Below are 23,146 nucleotides of genomic sequence, written 5' to 3'. Positions count from 1 at the left end.
CGGCATGAGAACAGACTAACACAGGAGGATTTTACCTTCTGGACCAACAGGGACAGCATCGTCAGCAACTCTGCCCCTGGAACAATTTTCTCCTGCTTCTCCTGTTCCATCAAAAAAGTAGCTCATTATTTTGTCCAAAGATATTATCTACCTTTATGAAGACTGAGAAAGTTACTTTAACCACTTCTGTAATGCAAATATATTTTATAGGTACTTAATCTTTAATTACAATTCAATGCTGTTCTCACAGAAGTAACTCCGCCAGCATTCTGTATCTGCACAGCACATAAGCTCAGAAAAGTTGTTTCTATCCAAGTTAACATACAATTCTAACAAGTTTTTTTCTTGCAACAAACCTGCTACTTCCCCTTTGTGACTACAACTATATTATATTTCAGCATTTGGTTGAAAATAGCTAATTGAAAGTGGTGATGTATATGTCAACATTCGCTTGTTTTCAGGTGTTTATTCCCCCAGTCTGTGTTTGAGAGAGATATTAATCAGAAAGGAAAGGATAAGTTGATATCTGTGCAGAAGAGGGTCAAGAAAGCAGGCTCCAGCAGCCCTCCTTTCAAAGCCCTGCTTACAGGGGTGGCACGTGGCTGGGGTCTAGGGACTTGGATTTCTGGAGGGTTCCCACCACCCTAACTAGTAAGTGGGGTTCGCTGTGCCTCAACTGTTTTCCAACAATATGGTTTACACTGAAAGCCTGCTTTCCTGCCGGAAGGCTGGGATTTGGGCAGAGGCTGCCTGTCATCAGCCTCCAATAAAAACCCTGGGGGCTAAGTCTCAGATGCGCTTCTTTGGCTGGCAGCATTTCACTGCAGTCTACCTTGTTCCGGGGGACACGAGCCCCTCCCGGGAGCCTCCATGGGGGCAGGGCTTTCAGAAGCTGGGGCCTGGTTCCCTTCAGACCCCACCCCATGCACCCTTTCCCCTAGCTGGTCTTGCTTCGTTATCTTTCTACCGTAATAAATCATGCCAGTAAGTACTAGCTCCTGAGTCCTGCGAGTACTCCCAGTAAATCCTCGAAGCAGGGGGTGGTCTTGGGGACTCCACCCAGCACCCCATTTCCACAACCAAACAATAATCAACTTTTCGCCCCTCGTTCCCTTAAGCCTTCAAAGGATGCACCAAGCCCCATGAGCTTCTTGCAAAGCACGCAGGGTCAAACACGCCTGCTTTCCCAGTTCCCTGAATTCAATGTGTGTTCGCACTTAGTATAAATTAGACCATCGCCTAGATGTGAAGCTCTCAGAAAAATCACCTTTTCTGCCATGACCTCCTCATTCTGAGTTCTCACTGCTTTAGCGGTTTCTTGATAGGTTTCTTTTGGTTTGACAACAAGATAAATTAGATTTAAAATTATTTCCAATTTTATTCAACAAAGTCTACAGGTTAGATTGTCTGGGTAAAAGTGAGATTAATCTTATTGATAGAGATGGTTTTTTTTTTTTTTGTTTTTTTTTTTTTTTTTTTTTTTGAGACGGAGTCTCGCTGTGTCGCCCAGGCTGGAGTTCAGTGGCGCAATCTCGGCTCACTGCAAGCTCCGCCTCCCGGGTTCCCGCCATTCTCCTGCCTCAGCCTCCCGAGTAGCTGGGACTACAGGCGCCGCCACCTCGCCCGGCTAGTTTTTTTGTATTTTTAGTGGAGACGGGGTTTCACCGTGTTATCCAGGATGGTCTCGATCTCCTAACCTCGTGATCCGCCCGCCCCGGCCTCCCAAAGTGCTGGGATTACAGGCGTGAGCCACCGCGCCCGGCCCAGATGTTTTTCACAACAAAAACACACAGGATGATGAGGGAGATAGGCGCCAAATCCAGCCACCATGAATAGTTCCTACTTTCCACCACTCACCAGAAAAACATCCCTAAACCATGTGAACATGAAAAGTACAAAGAACCCATCTGGGATGACCACCCAATGGACAACCCAAGAAAACTCAACTGTCCTTTTCCTCTCCAGCTTGGACTCGGCAGAATGGCTCCCGCAGAAGAGGATGGAGAGGAAAAAGGGCCGTTCTGCCATCAGCGAGGTGGTGACCCGAGAATCCACCGTCGACATTCACGAGCGCATCCACGGAGTGGGCTGCACGAAGCCTGCCCCTCGGGCATTCGGAGAGATGCAGAAATTTGCCATGAAGGAGATGGCAGCTCCAGATGTGCGCATCGATACCAAGTTCAACAAACCTGTCTGGGCCAAAGGAATAAGGAGTGTCCCCTACCGCATCCGTGTGCGGTTATCCAGAAAATGTAATGAGGATGAAGAGTCACCAAATAAGTTCTATACTTTGGTTACCTATGTACCTGTTACCATGTTCAAAAATCTACAGACAGTCAGTGTGGATGAGAACTAATCGCTGATCATCAAATACATCAAATAAAGTTATAAAATTGCCAAAAAGAAAAGAAAACTGAACTGTCTTCACCAACAGCAGCAAAACCATAAAATCATCTACCAAGGAAGTTTAAAGAAGGCTGGGATGTGTGGGATGAGAAGTTGTGCCCATCTGCGGGGCCTGACCAGCCATCCCTGACACAGAACCTGTGCTCCTGAGACGTGGGAGAGCAGCCTGCCTGCGCTGGGGCTGCACAGCCAAGTGACCCACCCCTTAGTGATGTCCAGCAATCATTTTCTCATTCCTGCAGGGTCAGGAAATCAGCTTGTCTCTGCTCCACAGTGACCAGCTCCTCAGAGGGCAAGATACAAAGGCTGGTGATGGCTCAGTGGCTGGCACTGGCACCGCCGGAAGCTTCTCCACTCACACATCTGGTGGCTGACGGTGGTGGTCACTGTTAATGGGAAACCACCTCCTCCCATGGCCTCCTCCGGCAGCCTCTCCAATGGGGCTGGTCTTGGGTTCCGAGAGAACCAGGCAAACGGTATGTCGTCCTCAGCATGCCAGCCCAGAGCACCATTTCCCCCACAGTCACAGCCCATCCAGATCCAAGGGAGGGAACAGCAACTTCGCCTCTCAATGGGAGGCGTTTCACAGTCACACTGCCGAGAGGGCATGTGGGGTGGGAGATATTGCTGGGTCATCTCTGGAAAATACAATCTGCCACTGTCCATCCTCTGACCACCACACATCACATCCTCCCACATGCAAAATGAACCTGACACCTCCCCAGGGCCCCCAAGGCCCATCCGATTACTGCCATCAGCTTGAAGTCTGGGGTCTCATCACCTAAACCCTGCCCAGCTGAGGAGCCTGTGTGCAGGAACATGCAGTTCCTCAAGTTCACCCCTCCTCCCTCCCCGTTCTTCCCAATCCGGGTCTAAAGAGCTGACCTGGACGCACCCACCCCCCACACACAATGTCCCACCCAGGACAGCCACTCGAGGCAGGCACACAGCGCCAGCACCTGCATCAGGGCTCTGTCCTGGCACCTGGGACTTGTTCTCTGGGATCTCCGCTCCGCCTTCTCACATGTACTTCATTTTCCATGAAAAGTACCCCACGTTTACAGCTGGGTGATTTTCACAGCCTGCTTCCTCCTCACACAAGTCTGGGGGCCCAAAGACTTCTTTTCATTTTGTATTGCCTCTGCTCCTTTCAGTCCAGGCAGACACATAATTTCTTTAAAAACACTTGGTGGGCTTTTTGTGTATTAACTCATAATCTACTCCATTAGACAAGCCACACCCATAAAGAGACAAGCCCTTTTCTTCCTGGGCTCCCAGAAGAGGCTGCGGCATGACGACGCCCTTTGGATTCTCAGAGGCCAGACTGGGGATTTAATGCAAGAATCTGCAGGCCTCTCCTCCAGCTGAAAGGCTGGACACTGTACGTGGATCTCAATCTGAAGCCTTAGGAACGTAGCTCATAGCCCAGTCCAGATTCACTCTTTGCCTGAAACCCTTTCTTCACTTGAGGAGCCTGGAGAAGAGGCTGGGAATGAGAAATAATCTTATTTTTGAACCCAGCAAGTCCTCTTTCTTTACACCAAGTAGAAGCCAGGTGGCACTTTGAATTTTCTGCCTGGAAATCTCCTAAACTAGATGAGCAGGTTCATTAAATACACACATATTTTCCTCTTTCCCATAGCAACAATGACACCAGGCTTCCCCCCACCACCTAACAAGGGGCCCCTTTCCTCCAGCGTGCAATGACGTTCCCTCCTTTCCTTCCGGGGTAGGCAACAGGCAGCCAGCAGGCCAAGTCCAGCCTGCTGAGGACCAAATCCAGGGCACCCATGTGATGGACACTGTCTGCAGTGCCTTCTCACATTGGCAGAGTAGGAGGGACGGTCATCACGTGCCACCCGCAGGCTAAAATATTAGACCCTACTACCTTCTAGGAGGCCCTTCGGGCAGCCAGCAGCACTCTCCTGGAGGCCCAGAGGCTTCTGCCCAGCACCCCATCCCAAAGCCAGAGCTGCAGGCATTGGGATTTGATTATGGCCACACCCGGTTCCAGCTTCCAAAACATGTTCAAGTTATCCATTGCTGTTTAACAAACCTCCCTTTACTTAGCAGCATAAAACAACCACTTCATTATGCTAACAGGTCCCACGGTCAAGAATTAGGAAAGGGCGCCACAGGTCTCAGGGGGCCTCAGCTGGGAAGACTTAAGTCTGCGGGGGAGCGTCTTCTTGGGGAAAGAATCACTGCAGGGTGGCTCACCTTCACAGGGCCGCACCGCATGGCTGTGGGGTTTCCTCACAGCACACGCCCCAGCAGATCCGGGGGAGAGAGCCTTTTATAACCTGGTCTACAGTCATGAGTCAGCCCTGGTTCAAGGGGAGGGAACGGGGACCCCACTCTCAATGGGAGAAGTGTCAAGGTCACGTTATAAGACGAGCTTTGCTGCGGCTATGTGAGGACACCACCATTTGCCAGTTACCCAGGGGGCCGGGGTGGGACGATTGCTTGAGCTCAGGAGGTTGAGGCTGCAGTGATCACACCACTGCATTCTGGCCTGGGCAACAGAGCAAGACCCAGTCTGAAAAAAATAAGTAGATAGATAGACAGACAGACAGACAGATAGACAGGCAGACAGAATTAAGAAAGTTTAAGGTCAGTAAGCAATACAAGCCTTCTCTAGCGTCTGAATGGTTAATGTCTCAGCTGCTTTACTGAGCAGCTTTTCTGGATTCTACTGTCACGGCATCAGCTTCATATCCAGCGCCCTTCATACCCCCATTCACTGCTCCATGCAGGGAAAGCACAAATTCCACCTGTGGAAAGAAACCAGTTTGTCAGCAGGACCCCAGAGCTGTGAGCTCACGAGGCCCTCCAGAAGCCTCACAGGCGGCGGCAGAACCACCCCGCACAAAAGATAAGCAACTCGGACTCACGGCTCTCAGTATCTGCAAATGCAAACATTCCTGAGGACTCTCTCACCCCAAAAAAATGCAGATGGCCTTAACATTTTTAAATACCTTTTTGTCTCCAAATAAGAAGCAATGACCATCTTAAAATACAATATCAAAAACAGTCCAACCCAGAAATCTCAATTGATTCTTCCTCCCTCCATGAATTGTCTTTGCAAATTACAACATTCGTTACCTTGGGCTGCCCCACAACCCACCACTTCTATTAGATAAGTTGTCAGAGCCGTTAATTTCTTTCTAGACGCCTCTCCGCCGTGGTCTCTTTACCTTCATCACCATTTCTACTCCTCCATGTTGAAATGGCATCATATAGTATCTGGAATTCCCATCATGCTTCAGGTGACCGTATCCACTGGTCTACCTCCTTCCACACCCCATATCTCAAGCAGACGAATTTTTTTTTTTTTGAGATAGGGTTTCACTCCGATGCCCAGGCTAGAGTGCAGTGGCATTACCACAGCTCACTGCGGCCTCGGCCTGATGGACTCAAGTGATCCTCCCACCTCAGCCTCCTGAGTAGCTGGGACTACAGGTGTGCGCCACCATGCTCAGCTAATATTTTTAATATTTTGTAGAGATGGCACTTCATTATGTGGCCCAGGCTGGTCTTGAACTCCTGGGCTCCAGCTGTCAATGGGTCCCAGCCTCCCAAAGTGCTGGGATTACAGGTGTGAAACACCACACCCAGTCAGATGAATCTTTAGGGGAAAAAAAAACATGGTCAGGCACAGCATCTCACTCCTGTAACCTCAAACACTTTGGGAGGCCGAGGCAGGCAAATGGCTTAAACTCAGGAGTTCGAGACCAGCCTGGGCAACATAGTGAGACCTTGTCTCTACAAAAAATAAACACAAAATTAGCTGGGTGTGGTGGTACATGCCTGTAGTCCCAGCTACCTAGGAAGCTGGGGTGGGAGGATCTCTTGAGCCCAGGAGCCAGAGGTTGCAGTGAGCCGAGACCGCACTGCACTCCAGCCTGGGCAACAGAGTGAGACCCTGTCTCAAAAACAAACAAAAAGGATAAGAAAAGGAAAAGAGAAAACAAAGCCTTTCTTTCACCTATTTAAAACTTCCACTGCTCCCCATCGCCCTTACAATATAAGGTTCGGATTCCTTCACCTGGCCCCCAGGCTGCTACAGTCTGGCCCTGGGGTGAGTAATCTGAGTCAGGTGAGTCATCCCCACCCAAGCCATGCAGACACTCACACAGTTCCACGAAAAAGCTATGCTCCGTTTCCTCTCAACATCTGTGTGAATGCACTCCCTACACCCCACATTCCCTGTCCCTTCTCTTAGCCTTCCTCAAGTCCCAGCTCAAGTTCTATCCCCTCTGCGAGGCTCTCCCAACCATTGTGCACCTCTCCTACTGCCAAATGCCCAGGCTTGAGCTTGGTACTACAAGCTTCAAGGTTTAATCACAGCTGCCTTCCCTTTCTGTGCGTCCCTGTTTTAGGTGTGCTAGTCCCACACTTGGGGTTCTAACCATATGAAATGATGCTGTAACGTTCTTGCAAACTCCCTCCAATGACAGACCAAATACTGCCACACAAAAGCACACAATCAATACCTGCCAAATGAACTGGCTGTCCAGCACTGCCTCTCAAAACAGCCAGGAATACCAAAGCCCCAGGCCTTAAAAACGGCTGCTAAAATGCCAGCATCTAAATCTTCTTTTAAGAGGAAACTACATTTTGCTTTGAGGAAAATACGTGACAGCCTGTGGCGTAGTGGTGAGTCCCTTCCTGGTCACCACTCCACTTCCCAGCCAGCCTCTCTTTGTATCCACCGAAATAGAGAAAAAGGTGTTATTTTATCAAGGCCTTATCTAATGAGGTATCAACATCATCAAAATTAAAATTGCATCAGGTTTTCTCCAAAATGCTTTCTAAATGGGTTCCTAAACACTAACACCATCATCAAGCATAAAAGAATAAAAGAAAAAAGTTACACAACCTAACAAATAAGTAAAACATAAACCTTAGTATCCTTCTCCTGATCACAGAAAACCACTACATACAATCCTATCATTAGCCATAAACCCTGCACACCCCAACCTATGCCCACAAATGACTAGCCCATAAGAGCACCCACCACTATTAAGATAAACATGTAAAACAAAAAGTCGACCTAATAGTGCCCGCTATCCTTTGAAGAACTAGGGGAAGAGAGCACAAAGGGAAAATTTAAGCACACAATGTTACAACAGGTTTAACCAAAAAGATAACACAGTTCTCTCTGACTCAGGTTTCTAACATTTAAAAGGTCTTGATATAGGTCAATTCTCTTCACTTATTGGTTCCAATCCCAACCAGGAAAATGTGAGCATGAGATCAAGGCAGCAAAAAACCAATTCCCTTAAAATAAAATGTAAATATTAATGATAGAAAATGTAAACAAAATAGCTGCCAAGGAAATTGCTTCTGGAGGACAATGTTTTCCAACATGCATTTCTTCACAACATATACACGCTAATAATCTCTTTCAATCTAAGACAGCATGAACCAACAGTCAAACTCATCTCCCTAGCCTTTAGTTTTAAATGGTAATAAAACAAAAACTATAATAAGAGAAAAATTGTCAAGGCCTATCAACTTGTATAGGTCCATTTAGTAAAGTTCCCGATAATATCCTCAAAACACTGCATCCCAAATAGCACAGCAGCTGGTTGATGGTCAGGACTCCTGTAAGAAAAATCAAAATGGCCTGGCAGTGCCGGAAAGAATATCAAAACCAAAGCCACACCCCACCCTGATGAAGGGGAAGCACATGTTCATAAAAACCCCCCTGCCACTGGGCACGGTGGCTCATGCCCCAAATCCCAACACTTTGGGAGGCCGAGGTTGGAGGATCGCTTGAGCCCAGAAGTTTGAGACCAGCCTGGGCAACATAGAGAGCCCTGGTCTCTACAAATATTTTTAAAACTAGCCAGATGTTGGTGGTGCACACCTGTGGTCCCAGCTACTCAGAAGGCTGAGGTGGGAGGATCACCTGAGCCCGGGAGGTTGAGGCTACAGTGAGCCATGATTATGCCACTGCACCCTAGCCTGGGCGAATGAGCGAGACCCCATCTAAGAAAAAAAAAAAAAAAGCCGGTCTGCTGAGATGACACTGCCCAACTCAGCAGACCACAGAAGCAGCCTGTGTGTAACAAAGAACAGGCGCGTCCTCATGACGGAAAGCCACAGTGTTTTACTGCCGGCTTCAAGACGTCTATCTGCTGTGCTTTTGCTTTTTTTCTAATAAAACTAGATGTTTAAGGGAAAAAGCTGGAGTTAGTGTAAAGGTTGGTTTCCTTGTAAACAATCGGCAGATCCATCTGCATGCTCACTGTTACACTGCAGTAGAAACCCCCAAATCAACCCACTTAATAAAGTCAACGCATCAATTAATACAGGAAGAAAAGAAAGTGAAAGGGTTACCAATGAATTCAAATGCTAATCCCACCCATTCCCCCTCTCTCTCCTCCTCTCCCCCCAGCCCCCACAATTTCTCTCTCTCTCTCTCTCTCTCCCTTCCTCTTCTCCCTAGTCCCCATTCTCTCTCTCCCTCTCTCTCTCTCAGGCACACACATCAGCCGAGGCATTTACTGAACACTTTTAGAAGGAGCCTCCTGTCTCTAACCTCTGAAATATGCATAAGCCAAAGTAAAAAGGGATTTTGTTGTCACAAGAACAGATGTTGCAGGGGTTTATCTCTAAGCGCTTCATGGGAGAAATCCTACTCACCAACTGGCAATTTCCCATGGCGCCACAGTGCAGCCACTGTTATTAACATTCGCCACACTTGAGAAATAAAGGAAAAGAAGAGCCACCCGGTGATGGATATTTTTAATTAAAACATTCCATTTTCAGTAATGGCTGGTTCTCTCTGCTGAGTTCTAAAGGCTTTCTTCTTGTGCTGTGCTCACAGCCTGACCAGCTTCTTCACATGCAGAGCACATATGTTCTGAGTTAGGTAGAAGGAAATCCTGTAACGGTGTTGGTCCGTGCAGTTCACATGGCTAAGGGGATATAGTTCTGCACAAGTGCAAGGACCCTGTGGAAAGCATTAGATTCCAAGAACACTGACAGAGAAAAGTCCACCTTTAATAGCAGAAAACGCTGGTATCAAACTCAAAACTCAAAGTTCATTTCCTACATTTAAAGAACTGCACAGCCGGGCACGGTGGCTCACGCCTGTAAAACCAGCACTTTGGGAGGCCGAGGCAGGTGGATCACGAGGTCAGGAATTCAAGACCAGCCTGGCCAACGTGGTGAAACCCTGTCTCTACTCAAAATACAAAAATTAGCCGGGCGAGGTGGCAGGCACCTGTAATCCCAGCTACTCGGGAGGCTGAGGCAGGAGAATGGCTTGAACCCAGGAGGCAGAGGTTGTGGTGAGCCGAGACTGCGCCACTGCACTCCAGCCTGGGTGACAGAGCAAGACTCTGTCTCAAAACAAATAAATAATAAAGAAAGAACTAAATGCTTCCACTTCTATAAACCAGTATTTCTCAGATTATTTCTCAGATGTTTCAGTCTCAAGGCCCCTTTACACTCTTTAGAATTATGGAGGAGTCCAAAGACCCCCTTCCCAATTCTCACTACCAAATGTTACCATGTTATACACTGAAATGACAGTCTTCTCATTTGTATTAATTCATTTCAAATTAACAATAAAAAGCCTATTACAGGTTAACATAAATAACATTTTTATTCAAAATAAAACTATTTTCCCAAACAAAAAATTTTACTGAGAAGAGTGGCCATGTTTTTCATTGTTGCAAATCTCTTTACTGTCTGGTTAGGAATAGAAGTCACTGGATTCTCACCTTTCCAATTGTATTTAATCTGCTGCAATACATTGATTCAACTGAAGCACAGGAAGAAAATCCAGCATCACATATGGAGCTTCACGTGTATATGCAGTCTTTTGAAATAACTGTCAGCATTGTTTGATACACACCAAAACTCAACACGCTGTAGTTTGTTGGATAGGAAACTGTTTCAGCAGCTTTTTCATACTCTGTTACATTGAAACCCTCTGTCCTATCTGGCGCTTGAAGTGGCTCCTTACCCACACACGGTGTTGTAACAGCACGCACTGGTCATCTGGAAAGATGGGCTCACAGCTGTGCGGAGCTATTCCGCAGCATCAAACACGCCCAGCAAGGCCACCGCGGTCTCATCAGAACAGGCCTCAGGCGCTGGTAACCTCACAAGTTCACTGCAGACGATACAGGTTTTTTAAAATTCTAATTTAATTTACAGTTGAAAGCTCAATTTTTATCACTGGCAACAAATGCCATCAGTTGTTTTCCTTGAAGTGACAAGCTCACTTCATCCTGTCTGTTATTCTTTCAGGGAAAAGCAGCATTCTACAGGGAAACCCGACAGGCCCCGCCCAGATCCCACAAGGGCCTGTCCTTCAGCAACCAGCAGATCGCAGTCTGTGCAAAGGCACGCAGTGTGGTAAAAACACGTGCAGAAGGGCCCAGATTTGACAAAAGTAGTGTGTTTTTGTGGCCACGTAAGAGGCTATCATGGATGCAATGACTGGGTCAACTGGGAGCCACTAAGACTCCGACAGCACTGCCCGCCATTGCTCCTGCCATCAGTGCAGATCTAGGCGCCAGGGAAATGCAGGCCTGTCCTAGCAACTGACCTCACAAACCGCCAAAAGGGTCCTGAAGACCCCCAGGATACTACAAGCATGGTTTGAGAACCAAACTACACTAAATTTGTAGGAAAGTGAAGACATACTGCACCAAATTCTGTATTTATGGAAAGCATCACGGGAATACTTACAGTAAATGTTTCTAGGCACTCCTTGCCCAAATAAATCTCCCATTCTGTTAGGACACGAAATAATCATAGAGGTAAGTGAAAATACAAAGCTCCAGCTCACTGAGATCCACCGGGCCACACAGAACAGGTAATGAGCTGCCCAACAAAAGTATCCCAAACGAGCCTGCCGAGCTGGGCGGCCACGTCCTGTTCCCTTCCCAGATGCACACAAATCCAGAACCTGTCGTCCCGCTGCCATCAAACCCAGGGCAAGCCGCCAGCACCTCGCCCCTGCACTAGAGCAGCCTCACAGGACTCTTCTCCCTTCCACTCCTACCCCTACCATCCCTTACTCTAGTCTCTTCAATATAAAGCAGATCACAACACCCCCTGCATTAAACCCCACAGCTGATCTCTAGCACACCTGAGTTTTATTTAGTTCCTTACCCAGGTCTGCAAGCCCAGGCACAATTTAGTCTAGGCCTCTCTCTTCTACCTAATCTACTGCTCTCCTCCTCACTCACAGCAACAGCCAAACTGGCCTTCTATTTCTGAACTAGGCCACACTCGCTCCAGCCTACTTCGAATGAGAGAGACAAATAAAACCCGGTGGGAAAAAGCAAAGCTGCACTGGGAGGGAAAAGTATAGCCATTAATACAAATACAAGAGAAAAAAGAGAGCTGACGACGAGTAAGCATCCATCACAAGAAGATAGACCCAAAGAAAGTAAAAGGAAGGAAGGATCCAAAGCTGACAGAATGAGAGCAAATATATAACAAAGAAGATCCACAAAGCCACAAGTTGGTTCCCTGAGAAGAACCAGCCTCTCATGCAGTGACTCTCGACCTGTATTTTATTATCACCCAATCTTTCCCCTAATCTTTTCCCTAATCCCCCTCCCATGAAATGTTGACGTGGCAGGTATACGATGGATCTGTTTGTGCACTGCACACAATTCTGTGCTTCATTCATAAAAAGCAACATTTTTGCCATCATCCCCATGCCTGCTCTAGTAAGACTAACCCAGAAAGAAAGGCTGGACACAGTGGCTCATGCCTGTCATCCCAGCACTTTGGGAGGCCAAGGCACGTGGATTGCCTGAGCTCAGGAGTTTGAGACCACCCTGGACAACAGGGTAAAAACCCTGTCTCTACTAAAATTACAAAAACGAGCTGGGCATGGTGGTGTGCGCCTGTGATCCCAGCTACTCGGGAGGCTGAGGCAGGAGAATCGCTTGAACCCAGGTGGCAGAGGCGGCAGTAAGCCAAGATCACGCCACCGCACTACAGCCTGGGTGACAAAGCAACACTTCGTCTCCAAAAAAAAAAAAGAAAAAAGGAAAGGAAGGAAAGAAAGAAGCAAAACTCTGTCTCCAAGAAAAAGGAGAGAAAGAGAAGAAAGAAAGAAAGAAGAAGGGGAGGGGAGGGGAGGGGAGAGGAGGGGAGAGGAGGAGAGGGAGCCAGGCAGGCAAAACCACCGTACAGAATTCTAAAAGGGAGAACTATCCACATTGACAAGAGGTGACTTTGAACAACTTCAGGCCACTAAACTTTCGAAGTAACAAAGAAAAAGACAAGTTCCTAGAAAACACAACTCACCAAAACTGACTCATAAAGGCATAGAAAACATGATAATCATTTTAGAAACAAATCATAATTTTAAAAAATCATTCCACAGAGAAAACTCAAGACCCAGATGAGTAACCAGGAAGTTCTACAAATCTTGCTAAAAGCCAGAGGTAGAAACAAAATAGAAAAACACTCCCCAAACTCATATTTTTAGAATAGCATGACCTTGGTGTTAAAACCCAACAAAAACTGTACAGCAAAAAATTAAAGGTCACTTACTTTAAACAAAAAGAGATACAAAAATATTAAACCAAACCCAGAAATGCATAAAAAGTGTAGACAGATTATACCTGAAATACAAGGCAGGCCCAACCATTAAAGACACTGTGTGTGCACACATGTGCGCATACCTGCATGCTTACTTTACCATGCTAACAAATTAAAGGAGAAAAAGCATATGATCATCTTGATAGATGCACAAAAAAGCATTTACTAAAATTCAATACCCACTCATTAAATAAACAATGCTTATAAGCAAGAAAGAAACCTTCCTTATCTGATGGAGACTGCTTAAGAAAAGTTAGCCCAAAAAAATCATATTTAATAGGATAAATGTGTTCCCCTTTGGGATAAGAAAAAAGTTAAGGATGCCCCCACATCTATTCAACACTAGTCCTGGTCAATATAGCACAGTTAAAAAAGAAAAAAAGAGAGAAAGTATAAAGATGGGGTAGGAGGGACTGTCATTATTTACAGAAGACTATGATTGTGTTTATAGAAATCCAAATAAATATGTGAATATTCAAATTAAAATATTCCGTAAGGTTGCGGGATACAAATCAGTCAATTTAAAAAACAAAAACAAAAACAAAAACTGTATACTGTATGCTGTATCCTATGCACCAGAACAAACAACACACAATTTCTAAGACCCATCAAAATAGCATTTTAAAATTCTGGGAATATATCTAACAAAAGCATCTGAGAATAAATCTATCAAGAGATGTGAAACACTTCTACATGAAAAATTAGAAAACTTAATATTGAAAAGATGTCAAGTCTCTGCCTAAATGATCTATGGACCTACAGATTTGATTAAATCACAATCAAAGCCTCAATATGTTTTTCTGCCTCTCAGTGGAACTTGACCCACCGATTTTAAAATTTCTATGGAAATGCAAAGGGACACAGGGAGTCAAGAAACTCTGGAGGATCCAAATGGGGAGATGTGCTTTTTCAGACCATCAGAAGCCACAGAGACTGGAGTGTGAAGCTGGCACACAGAGAGAAGCACCCCCCAGAACAGCACAAGGGGCCAGAAACAGACCCAGACACGTCTCAGCCCTTGGTTCCCACAAAGACGGCCTGCAGAGGAGTAATCACGGTCCCTGCAAGGGAAAGGAGCTGGGACAAATTAAAATTCATATGGAACAGAGCAAAATTGAGCCCTTACTTCATACCATATGCAAAGTCATTGCTGGATGGGCAATAGACTGGTGTGGTTATTAATACATTCTAATTATTCATCCCTAGGACTGCCCTGGGCACACGGGGACTGGCAGTCATCCTCATTACGGACCCCAAACATAAAAAACAAAACTATGAAGCTTTTAGGATATATTATGGGACAAAATATTGACCTTAAAGTTGGAAAACATTTCAACACAAGCATAAAACACAGGGAAAGCACTTACACATTAAACTAGAATAGAACTACATATTTCTGTTTATCAAAAGAGACCATAAACAGACTGAAATATTGCATCGCAGAGAAGATGTTTCACAGGAGAAGAAATGTTCCACATATAAACACATTTTAAAAGGACTTTTCCCAGAATGTTTAAAAAATTCCTACAAATCAATAAGAAACAATACAACAGGAAAAGGGCAAAAATCCTCAACAGATACATCACAAAAGATCCTAACCAAATCACCAGTAAGAATATGAAAAGGTGGGCAATTTCATTAGTCATGAAGAAAATGAAAATTAAAAACAGAACTTGCATACAGAATCCAGCAATTCTGCCTCTGGGTATATTTATCCAAAGGGACTGAAATCAACACGTTTCAAGACACATCTGCACACCCATGTTCAGCGTAGCCTGGTTCACAACAGCCGAGACACGGAATTTACCAAGGTGTCCAACAAAAAATGAGTGGATAGGCCAGACGTGGTGGCTCACACCTGTAATCCCAGCATTCTGGGAGGCCGAGGAAGGCAGATCACCTGAGGTCAGGAGTTTCAGACCAACCTGGCCAACATGGTGAAACCCCATCTCTACTGAAAATACAAAAATTAGCCAGGCGTGGTGGTGCACACCTGTAATCTCAGCTACTCAGGAAGCTGAGGCAGGAGAATTGCTTGACCCCAGGAGGCGGGGGTTGCAGTGAGCCGAGTTTCCACCACTGCACTCCAGCCGGGGTGACGGAGCAAGACTCTGTCTCAAAAAATAAGAGTGGATAGAGAAAATGTGATATACATGCACATGGAATACTACTCAGCCATTAAAAAAAAGAAGGAAATCCTATCATTTGCAACAACATGGATGAACCAGGAGGACATTACGTTAAGTGACATAAGCCACAGAAAGACAAACACCACGTGACGTCACTCATATAAGAAATCTAAAACAACGAAACTCACAGAAGCAGAGCAGAATGGTGGTCACCAGAGGTTAGTGGGTGGAAGGGGTAGGGGAGACACTGGTCAAAAGGCACAAGGCTTCAGTTGGACAGGGAGAGTAAGTTCAGAGATCTACTATGCAGCATGCTGACTACAGTTAATAACACTACATATTTGAAAATTGCAAAGAGATTGTAAACGGTCTCAACACCAAAAAAAAAAGATACATATGTATGGTGATGGTTGTGTTGATGAGCTGGATTTAATCATTCCCCAATGTATGTATCCACCAAAACATCACATTGTATCCCATAAATAAACACAACTTTTCAAAGTGGGGGGTGGGGGAAGAAAATTAAAGTCATGATATAATACAAACCCACAGGAATGACCACAGCGAAAATGCGTAACAGTGTGGGCCGGAGTGCAGGGCAGCAGACGCAACCTCAGCTAAAACCCAACCTGTTTCCTTCGCAGTGCCACTCCTAGGTAACTACCCCCCGAAAATCCACACAGAGGCTACCCAAAAGTCATATATAGAAATGTTTATAGCAGCTCTATTCATCATACACACACTGGGCAACCCAGGTTTTCGACACGGCCATTCAATGGCTCACAACAACAGCAAGAATAACTGCGGTTGCACAGGGCAACAGAATTTACCTCGGGTATCTTACAAGACAGAAAAGAGCGCAGATACTATGATGATGTTTATATACGCTTCCACACCAGGCAAAGCTATATTACTTCGGGGATGCACACACAGCTGATCAAACTGTGAGAAAAGAAAAAGGCAAGGGAGTGCATGCTGCACCATCGGGGAGGGACCGCGGGGGAGGCCAGAGGGGCGAGCCGGGCTGCGCCTGCGCGGTGAGGCGCCCTGACTGCACTTGACAAGACCCGGGTTGTTTCTGGATATTCCACCGCATTCCTTCTGTACACACAGCACATTCTCGAAGCTCACAAAGGTCGAGAACATTGCTGACGTGGCCCACGACCTGCTCGTGTTTTCATCCGGCAGACACGGAGCAAGCTCCACACTGAGCATGCTCTGCAGGGCCTGCTTGCCAGCAAGCCCGCGGAACTCCACTCCGAGGAACATGAACAGCTATCACACATGGCAACACGCGAGAAAGGCCATGAGAAACATATCAGGTTAGAAGAGGAAAAACTAGACCTTTGGGCCAGACCCTGAAGAGCTGCTGGTGATATCTGAACACTCAAACTCGGGACAGCCTTGGAGTAGAAGGAACGGACACGGGCGTCCCTGCGCGTGATGGGCTGGACAGGAAGGTGCAGCGCCTGGGACTGCTCTTCAGTTCCCGCCTGGCAGCTGAAGCACAGGCCCCGATGGCAGAGGGCGAGGAGAGAGGAGAGGGCTGGCACGCCCGGGCCCTGCCCAGTCAGAGCCACACAGGCAGAAACAGCGAGGCGGGTACCGGAGCACCACGCTGGCCCAAACTTTTTTACTGCTTTTTCCTTTTAATTCTTTGTTACTTTTTTGAAACAGAAACTGAAGTGTTGAATTTTTGGCCAAATGGAAAGTGGAGTGAAAAACACCCACCCACATCTTTGAAGGCAACTTCCCCCAATCCATGACCTGTGATCAGGACGCCGTTACTACATACAGGATCACGGGGCAGGCAGGAGGCACCAATCAGTCGAGAGACTCAATTTACCAAAATCTATGACAGCCCAAGTGTGGATTTTTGTCTCTCAGGCTCAATTTCAGAGAAAAATAGGCCTGTATAAAACTAGCATCTGTAGAGAGATCAGGATGGGCTGAAGTAGAAGTTAATATATGGCTTCCCAGTTGAACCAAACAATTAAATCTATGCCAGAAACGGGGGATTGATGCCCTCACAGACTCTCAGCATCCTGCTCGGCGTCCCCTCCATCTGCCTGGCTGCAGACCGCCTTCCGACAAACTGCAAACAACATTATGACAGATGTGGAAATGTTAGCTCACAGCCACCGCTGAGAACGGGGCTCAGAAGACCTCGGAACAATATTTAATGCATTGTACTGAAGAATTCTGAGCAGAGAGTGTACATACCTAAATTACAAGATGAAGCAGATTTAGAATGAGTATTTTTCATAAATACTACAAATTTTGAACCTCTAGCCACTACAGAATTGGTTAACAGGCATTCAAATACTTTAAAACCCAAACCAAAAATAATATAATTCCTAAATTAAGTATACCTCCAGGCTCGTCTTCACATTACACATTATAAAATCTAATCTATATATAAGTGGCTCCAAGTAGAATTCACTTTAAGCAGCAGCACTGTGCCTAAACTATGCAATTGCTTAAGGCCCCTAAGCCTGAGCGTGGTAGCAGCGCGCACATTCGGGACCACCCTAGGCAAGTGCTGTGCACGGTTCCCCCGGAGCTGCATGACCCAGGGTCCCCCTCACAGGTGCAGCAGCCCTGTGTGCCTCCAGGGCACTGAGGAAAAAATAATAAGAAACCGGCCGGGCGCGGTGGCACACGCCTGTAATCCCAGCACTTTGGGAGGCCGAGGCGGGCGGATCACTAGGTCAGGAGTTCTAGACCATCCTGGCTAACACGGTGAAACTCCGTCTCTACTAAAAATACAAAAAAATTAGCTGGGCATGGTGGCGGGTGCCTGTAGTCCCAGCCACTCAGGAGGCTAAGGCAGGAGAATTACTTGAACCCAGGAGGCAGAGTTTGCAGTGAGCTGAGATCGCACCACTGCACTCTAGCCTGGGCAACAGAGCCAGACTCCGTCTCAAAAATAATAATAATAACAACAATAATAATAAACCAAAGCACTGGAACAAGAACAGGATATTATAAAACTAACCACATTCTTATATAATTTGGTTTTAAGTCAATTTCCAAATGGCACCCCTCCCCAGCTTTCTACAGCTATTCACATAAAAGTCTCATTTTCTTTCAGAAAAGTGTAACAGAGTTGGGGGAAAGGATACAGAATCCAGTCATAGCCGGCTCACGCTCTTTCTATATTTTATGAATCCATACAAATAATATGTGGCTTTTCTTAAATGTTTGAACTCTGGTAACATCTTGTCAGTGAATACCCAACACATCTGAGGTCAGTTTATGTTAATAAAGCCTCATGACTCACCAGCCAACACAGCCTTGGTTTCATTCAAGGATCAAAGCATAATTCCCATTTGCTCATGATAACAAGGTTTCTAAGGGATGAAGGCAGTAAACACACTGATGGCCTCCACACTCCATCCCGACGGGGCCGTGAGGCTGAATTCTGCGGCTGGCCAGTCTCTGATAAGGGGAAGCCCCGAGGAAGTCGAAAGGGGGAAAGTTGTGGGGAAAACGAAGCATGGGGAAAGGACTTTCTCTGCCATTTTATTGAGACATGGTAAACAGAGTAACACGTAAAGGGGAAACTCACGCTCCGGGCAGAGTCTTCCCTCCGTCCACAGATGGTGATTCTGCGGGTTTCTCTAGCAGTAGTCTTTGTTCTTTGTTCTAGGTGGTCAGGAGAATTTCCACAGGGCTTTTTCCCAAAAGAATTCCACTCATCTTGAAAGGCAGTTATTTATGAGTCACCTTATAAGGTTTAAATTATTATTTTTTACATTTTTTTTTTTTAGCTCCCCTGAGTTCTGACCTTAAGAGCTCAAAGAAAAATTCAGCACTTCACAATCCTCCTCTGAAACCCCCAGGTGACTAGTTTCTCTAGAGCTCTCAGTAAAAATCCAACACACAGAAACTAAACTCCATCAAAGTGCAATTCAAGGCAGGATACTGATTCCCCTTCCCAGCTTAGAAAGAACTCAGCACTCAGAAGAAAACATTCAAGATAAAAGTGGGGGTCTCCTCGGCCTGGCTGAGCCCGCACTGCCTGGCTCCAGCTCCCTGCTCGGTTGCCATGTGCCATGCCCCGACCTCTCAGAGCAGGCCCCACAGCCAGGGCTGGGAGCAAACAACCAACAGCACCTTCCCCGCCTGCAACCACAGGCAGCTGCCCGAGGACAGGAGGCAGAGGGTGACCACTGCAGAGCTGGGGGACACCCTCCGCCACCGCCTCAGTGACATGGACACCTGGGCAAAGGTCTCTTTCTCCACTCACCATGGGCCAAATAAGAGCATGTTGGGTACCCCCTTCCTCCTCCTGACCAGCGGCAGGGCTGGAGGCAGCTGCACCTCATACCGTCGGAGAGCTGATTCCGGGGGCGCTTCCTGTTTCTACTCTGCGATAGCTTTCCTCAGGGGAACCTGGAGCACCTTCCAGAGATGCCCTTGTTATTCCCCCTTCATTACCGGGTTGGGAGCCAGTGGATTATCCTCACAGTACAGATGAAGACTGAAGGCAAGAGGCAGAGTGGCTCCTGGGAGCACAGGTGCTGGGCCCAGAGGTGGCATGGGCTCCTGCCAGCCCTCAAGAGGCCTCCACCAGCTCACAAGGCCCCATGCAGGACAGGCCTCAGGAAGAGGCAGTGCACAGCTGGGCATGGTGGCTCACACCTATAATCCCAGCACTTTGGGAGGCTGAGGCGTGCAGATCACTTGAGGTCAGGAGTTTGAGACCAGCCTGGCCAACATGGCAAAACCCCGTCTCTACTAAATGTAGAAAAATTCGCCTGGCATGATGGTGTGTGCCTGTAATCCCAGCTACTCGGGAGGCTGAGGCAGAAGAGAATCACTTGAACCCAGGAAGCAGAGGCTGCACTGAGCCGTGATCACGCCACTGCACTCCAGCCTGGGCAACAGAGCAAGACTCCATTTCAGGAAGAAAAAAAAAGAGGAAAGAGGCAGTGGACAGGGACCACAGTTAGTATTTTCTAACGTACAGCTTGGTTGACAACTGCCTTTACGTGTACTGAAAGTATAACTGAGAATATTTAGCCGGGCATGGTGGCACATGCCTGGGGTCCCAGCTACTCAGGAGGCTGAAGTGGGAGGATTGCTTGAACCTGGGAGGCGAAAGTTGCAGTGAGCCAAGATCACACCACTGCTCTCTGTCAAGCCTGGCCGACAGAGTGGGACCCTGTCTCAAAAAAAAAAAAAAAAAAAAAAAAAAAAAAAAAAAAAAAAAAGGATAATAGAGGCTTAAAATTGTGGAAAATTTTTCTGATAGATTTAAAACAGCCCATTTGTCCTCTGTCACACTCACACTTAAGCATAGGTGTCAGATGCACACATGTATGTGCGATCAGAGAGGGCCGTGCAGCTCAGGGGAGCAGGATCTGCGTCCACACAGTCTAATTGTTCAGGGAACAGAAAAGAAGTGGTTCCAACCTGCTGGGCCTGCACTCAGGGACTTGGCAACAGCCCCCCTTTAGATATTCGCATCAATCACAGTATACACGCATCCTTACCCTACTTCACAGGAAACTGATGTTCTGAGTGTTTAAAGGCTCAACCCATCTAAGTCCACAAGCCAGGAATCGGCTGAGCTGTCCTCTGAATCCAGTCCACCTAGTACCCATGCTTCCACCACAAGCACCTTCCCAGCAACATAGAAATCCCATGACATCCTGAGAGGGGCCATTTAGTTCCTCCTGGAATGTTCAATGAGTGAAATGAGGCTGCTGCATGGCAGCATCTACCTGCAGCTGGTCCTCAGAAGCCATAGTCGGAGCTCTCCCTCTCTAGTGCCCAGGGAGGCACTTCTCAGCCTGAAAAGGAGTATCCAAGTTCCTCCAGAGCCTTCTCTCTCCTTCAGCTTCCCCAGCTCTCTGCAGCTCTCCCTAAGGGGCACTGCTTCCAGGCCTCTCCGCGTCCTACATCACCCCCCTTGGCCACCATTTCTCAGGTATGCTCTGTGAAGGCAGCTCAAAATAGAAGGTCCCGAAGAAAATCAGATGCTCCATGAGCCGTCTCCGCTTCAGAGAATAATAGGGATCCACTGGCCCAACGTGCAGTCTCCGCTGCAGAGAATAACAGGGATCCACAGGCCCGAATATGGACAATGATTAAGGCCACCACATACACAGGGGCTTTCACAGGAATGGCTAAACGTTTATCTGCATTTACACAATCGATGGGAAAAATAAAGGGGGAAGGAAGGAAGGGAGGAAGAAAGCAAGGGAGGAAGGTGCAAGGGAGAGAAAGGGGAGACTAAATGCAAGACTTTCCAAGTATCTCTGTTATATTTTACCACAATCTACCAGCATGTCATCCTTTCAAGGGTGGGGTAAACCATGAGTGTTTCATCTACATCAGTACCTGTCCTTCCCAACTTTGTATCACCAGCGCTCAGTAATCACGCCTTCCAAATCTGTATCCAACACACTGATGAAAATGATGAACAGGAAAGCTTTAATCACAGAGCCCCAAGTCACACTTCCAAGGGGACCTTCCTCGAGGTTGAAAGAGGAACAAAATAATCCTCAGGATATGGGTGGCCACAGATTCACCTAGTATGAAAGGCCACACAGGCTAGGCATGGTGGCTCATGCCTGCAGTCCCAGCACTTTGGGAGGCTGACGTGGGAGGACCACTTTAGCTCAGAAGTTTGAGACCAGCCTGGGCAACAAAGGGAGACTCCCATCTCTACAAAAAATAAAAATAAAAAATTAGCCGGGTATGGTGGCATGCACCTGTGGTCCCAGCTACTCGGGAGGCTGAGGTGGGAAGTTTGCTGGAGCTGAGGAGTTCGAGGCTACAGTGAACTGTGATCATGCCACCGCACTCCACCCCAGGCAACAGAGCGGGACCCTGTCTCCAAAACAAAAAACAACCAAAAAAAACCCCACACGGGTCACTTTTCACTGTTTTACTTACAAGTGGACAAAGGGCATAAACATTAAAAGTAATGAAACTGACCCATAAACATATGTAAAAATGTTCAACTACACTAATAATCGAAAAGTATCATTAAAACAATGAAATGGTCAAGTGTCTACTTAATTGCAAAGATATTTTTGAATGGCAATGCACAGGGCTGGCAACCGAGCCAGAAAAAAGCCTCCCTCAGACCCCATGAGCAGGCACATAAAACGGGACACACTTTCCAAAGAGCAATTCTGCAAAACGTGCCAATTCCCCTAAAGTCGATTTATTATTTATCCAGTTACTTATATCACTTCCAGAAACCACACTGAGAAAATAACCAGAAATCTGAACAAAGATGTATACACTGCCTCATCATGTTAGTTATAATATTGAAAAATCAGAAACAACCTAAATATCTGATAGCACAAAAGTGGTTACATTATAGGTACTTCCCAATAATAAAATATATGCGTGTATTTCCAAAGAGTCTCCTGAAAAAGCAGATGAGATCAGGGAACACGCCTGACTGTGAGGAAGCCATGTTTGCACATAGTAATTGGCCCTTTCTTTTCTAAGTAGTTCTAAGTCAATTATTTTAAAATTCTAGTTCTCTTTCTAAATACAGAAGCAAAGCAGCCCATGACAGACGCCGTGCTGAGGCTCCTCTTCCTAGGCAGCTCTGCATCAGGAGTGATCCCACACTCAGAATCCTTGGAATGAGAAGTATAAAGGGGAGAAGTTAATCGCAGAACTTCAAAAAGACCTGCACTGAAATCCTCAACTCTAGTAAATGACACTTAACTACCCCACATGCAGATTTTTAAGAACATGGCTTACGAAAAAGGTTGGACTTTCTCATTCACATGGATCCCAGACCCCTTGGAAATATCTTAATTTGCTCTCTTCGTTTAAAAGAATAGTCCTTGGGCAAGGCCAGCAGGTTCACAGTGATGTGGCTGTAAGACTCCGCCTCTGGGACAGAGAAAAGACTACATCCTCTTCCTCACCTCCAGCTCTCCTGACAGCTTCCCAGGGCTTCAGTCAGGTGTGAAGTGTTGTTGTGGCAAAAACCTCTTGCCATAAAGATTAGGAAGGGCTGGAGTGGTGGCTCACGCCTGTAA

At 46.7% G+C, this 23,146-nt stretch overlaps 2 protein-coding genes across 3 annotated transcripts in view; one reads left to right on the top strand and one right to left on the bottom strand.

Annotated features, from left to right (window-relative positions):
• RPTOR (regulatory associated protein of MTOR complex 1) overlaps positions 1–23,146 on the bottom strand; it is a 411,638-nt gene that overhangs the window by 355,858 nt on the left and 32,634 nt on the right. The window lies entirely within an intron of this gene.
• LOC140708795 (large ribosomal subunit protein eL31-like) lies at positions 1,559–3,101 on the top strand. The gene has a single exon (XM_073005597.1). The coding sequence runs from the start codon at positions 1,829–1,831 to the stop codon at positions 2,354–2,356; it is 528 nt and encodes a 175-aa protein (XP_072861698.1). The 5' UTR covers positions 1,559–1,828; the 3' UTR covers positions 2,357–3,101.

The sequence above is a fragment of the Chlorocebus sabaeus genome, chromosome 16 (assembly GCF_047675955.1).
Source record: "Chlorocebus sabaeus isolate Y175 chromosome 16, mChlSab1.0.hap1, whole genome shotgun sequence".
In the NCBI taxonomy this organism is placed as follows: domain Eukaryota; kingdom Metazoa; phylum Chordata; class Mammalia; order Primates; family Cercopithecidae; genus Chlorocebus; species Chlorocebus sabaeus.
The sequence above is the reverse complement of the archived record's forward strand: the minus strand, read 5'-3'. Positions and strand labels throughout refer to the sequence as shown.

What these genes read in the sequence shown, in the direction of transcription:
- LOC140708795 (XM_073005597.1), top strand. Translation starts at nt 1,829, where the DNA reads ATGAATAGTTCCTACTTTCCACCACTCACCAGAAAAACATCCCTAAAC.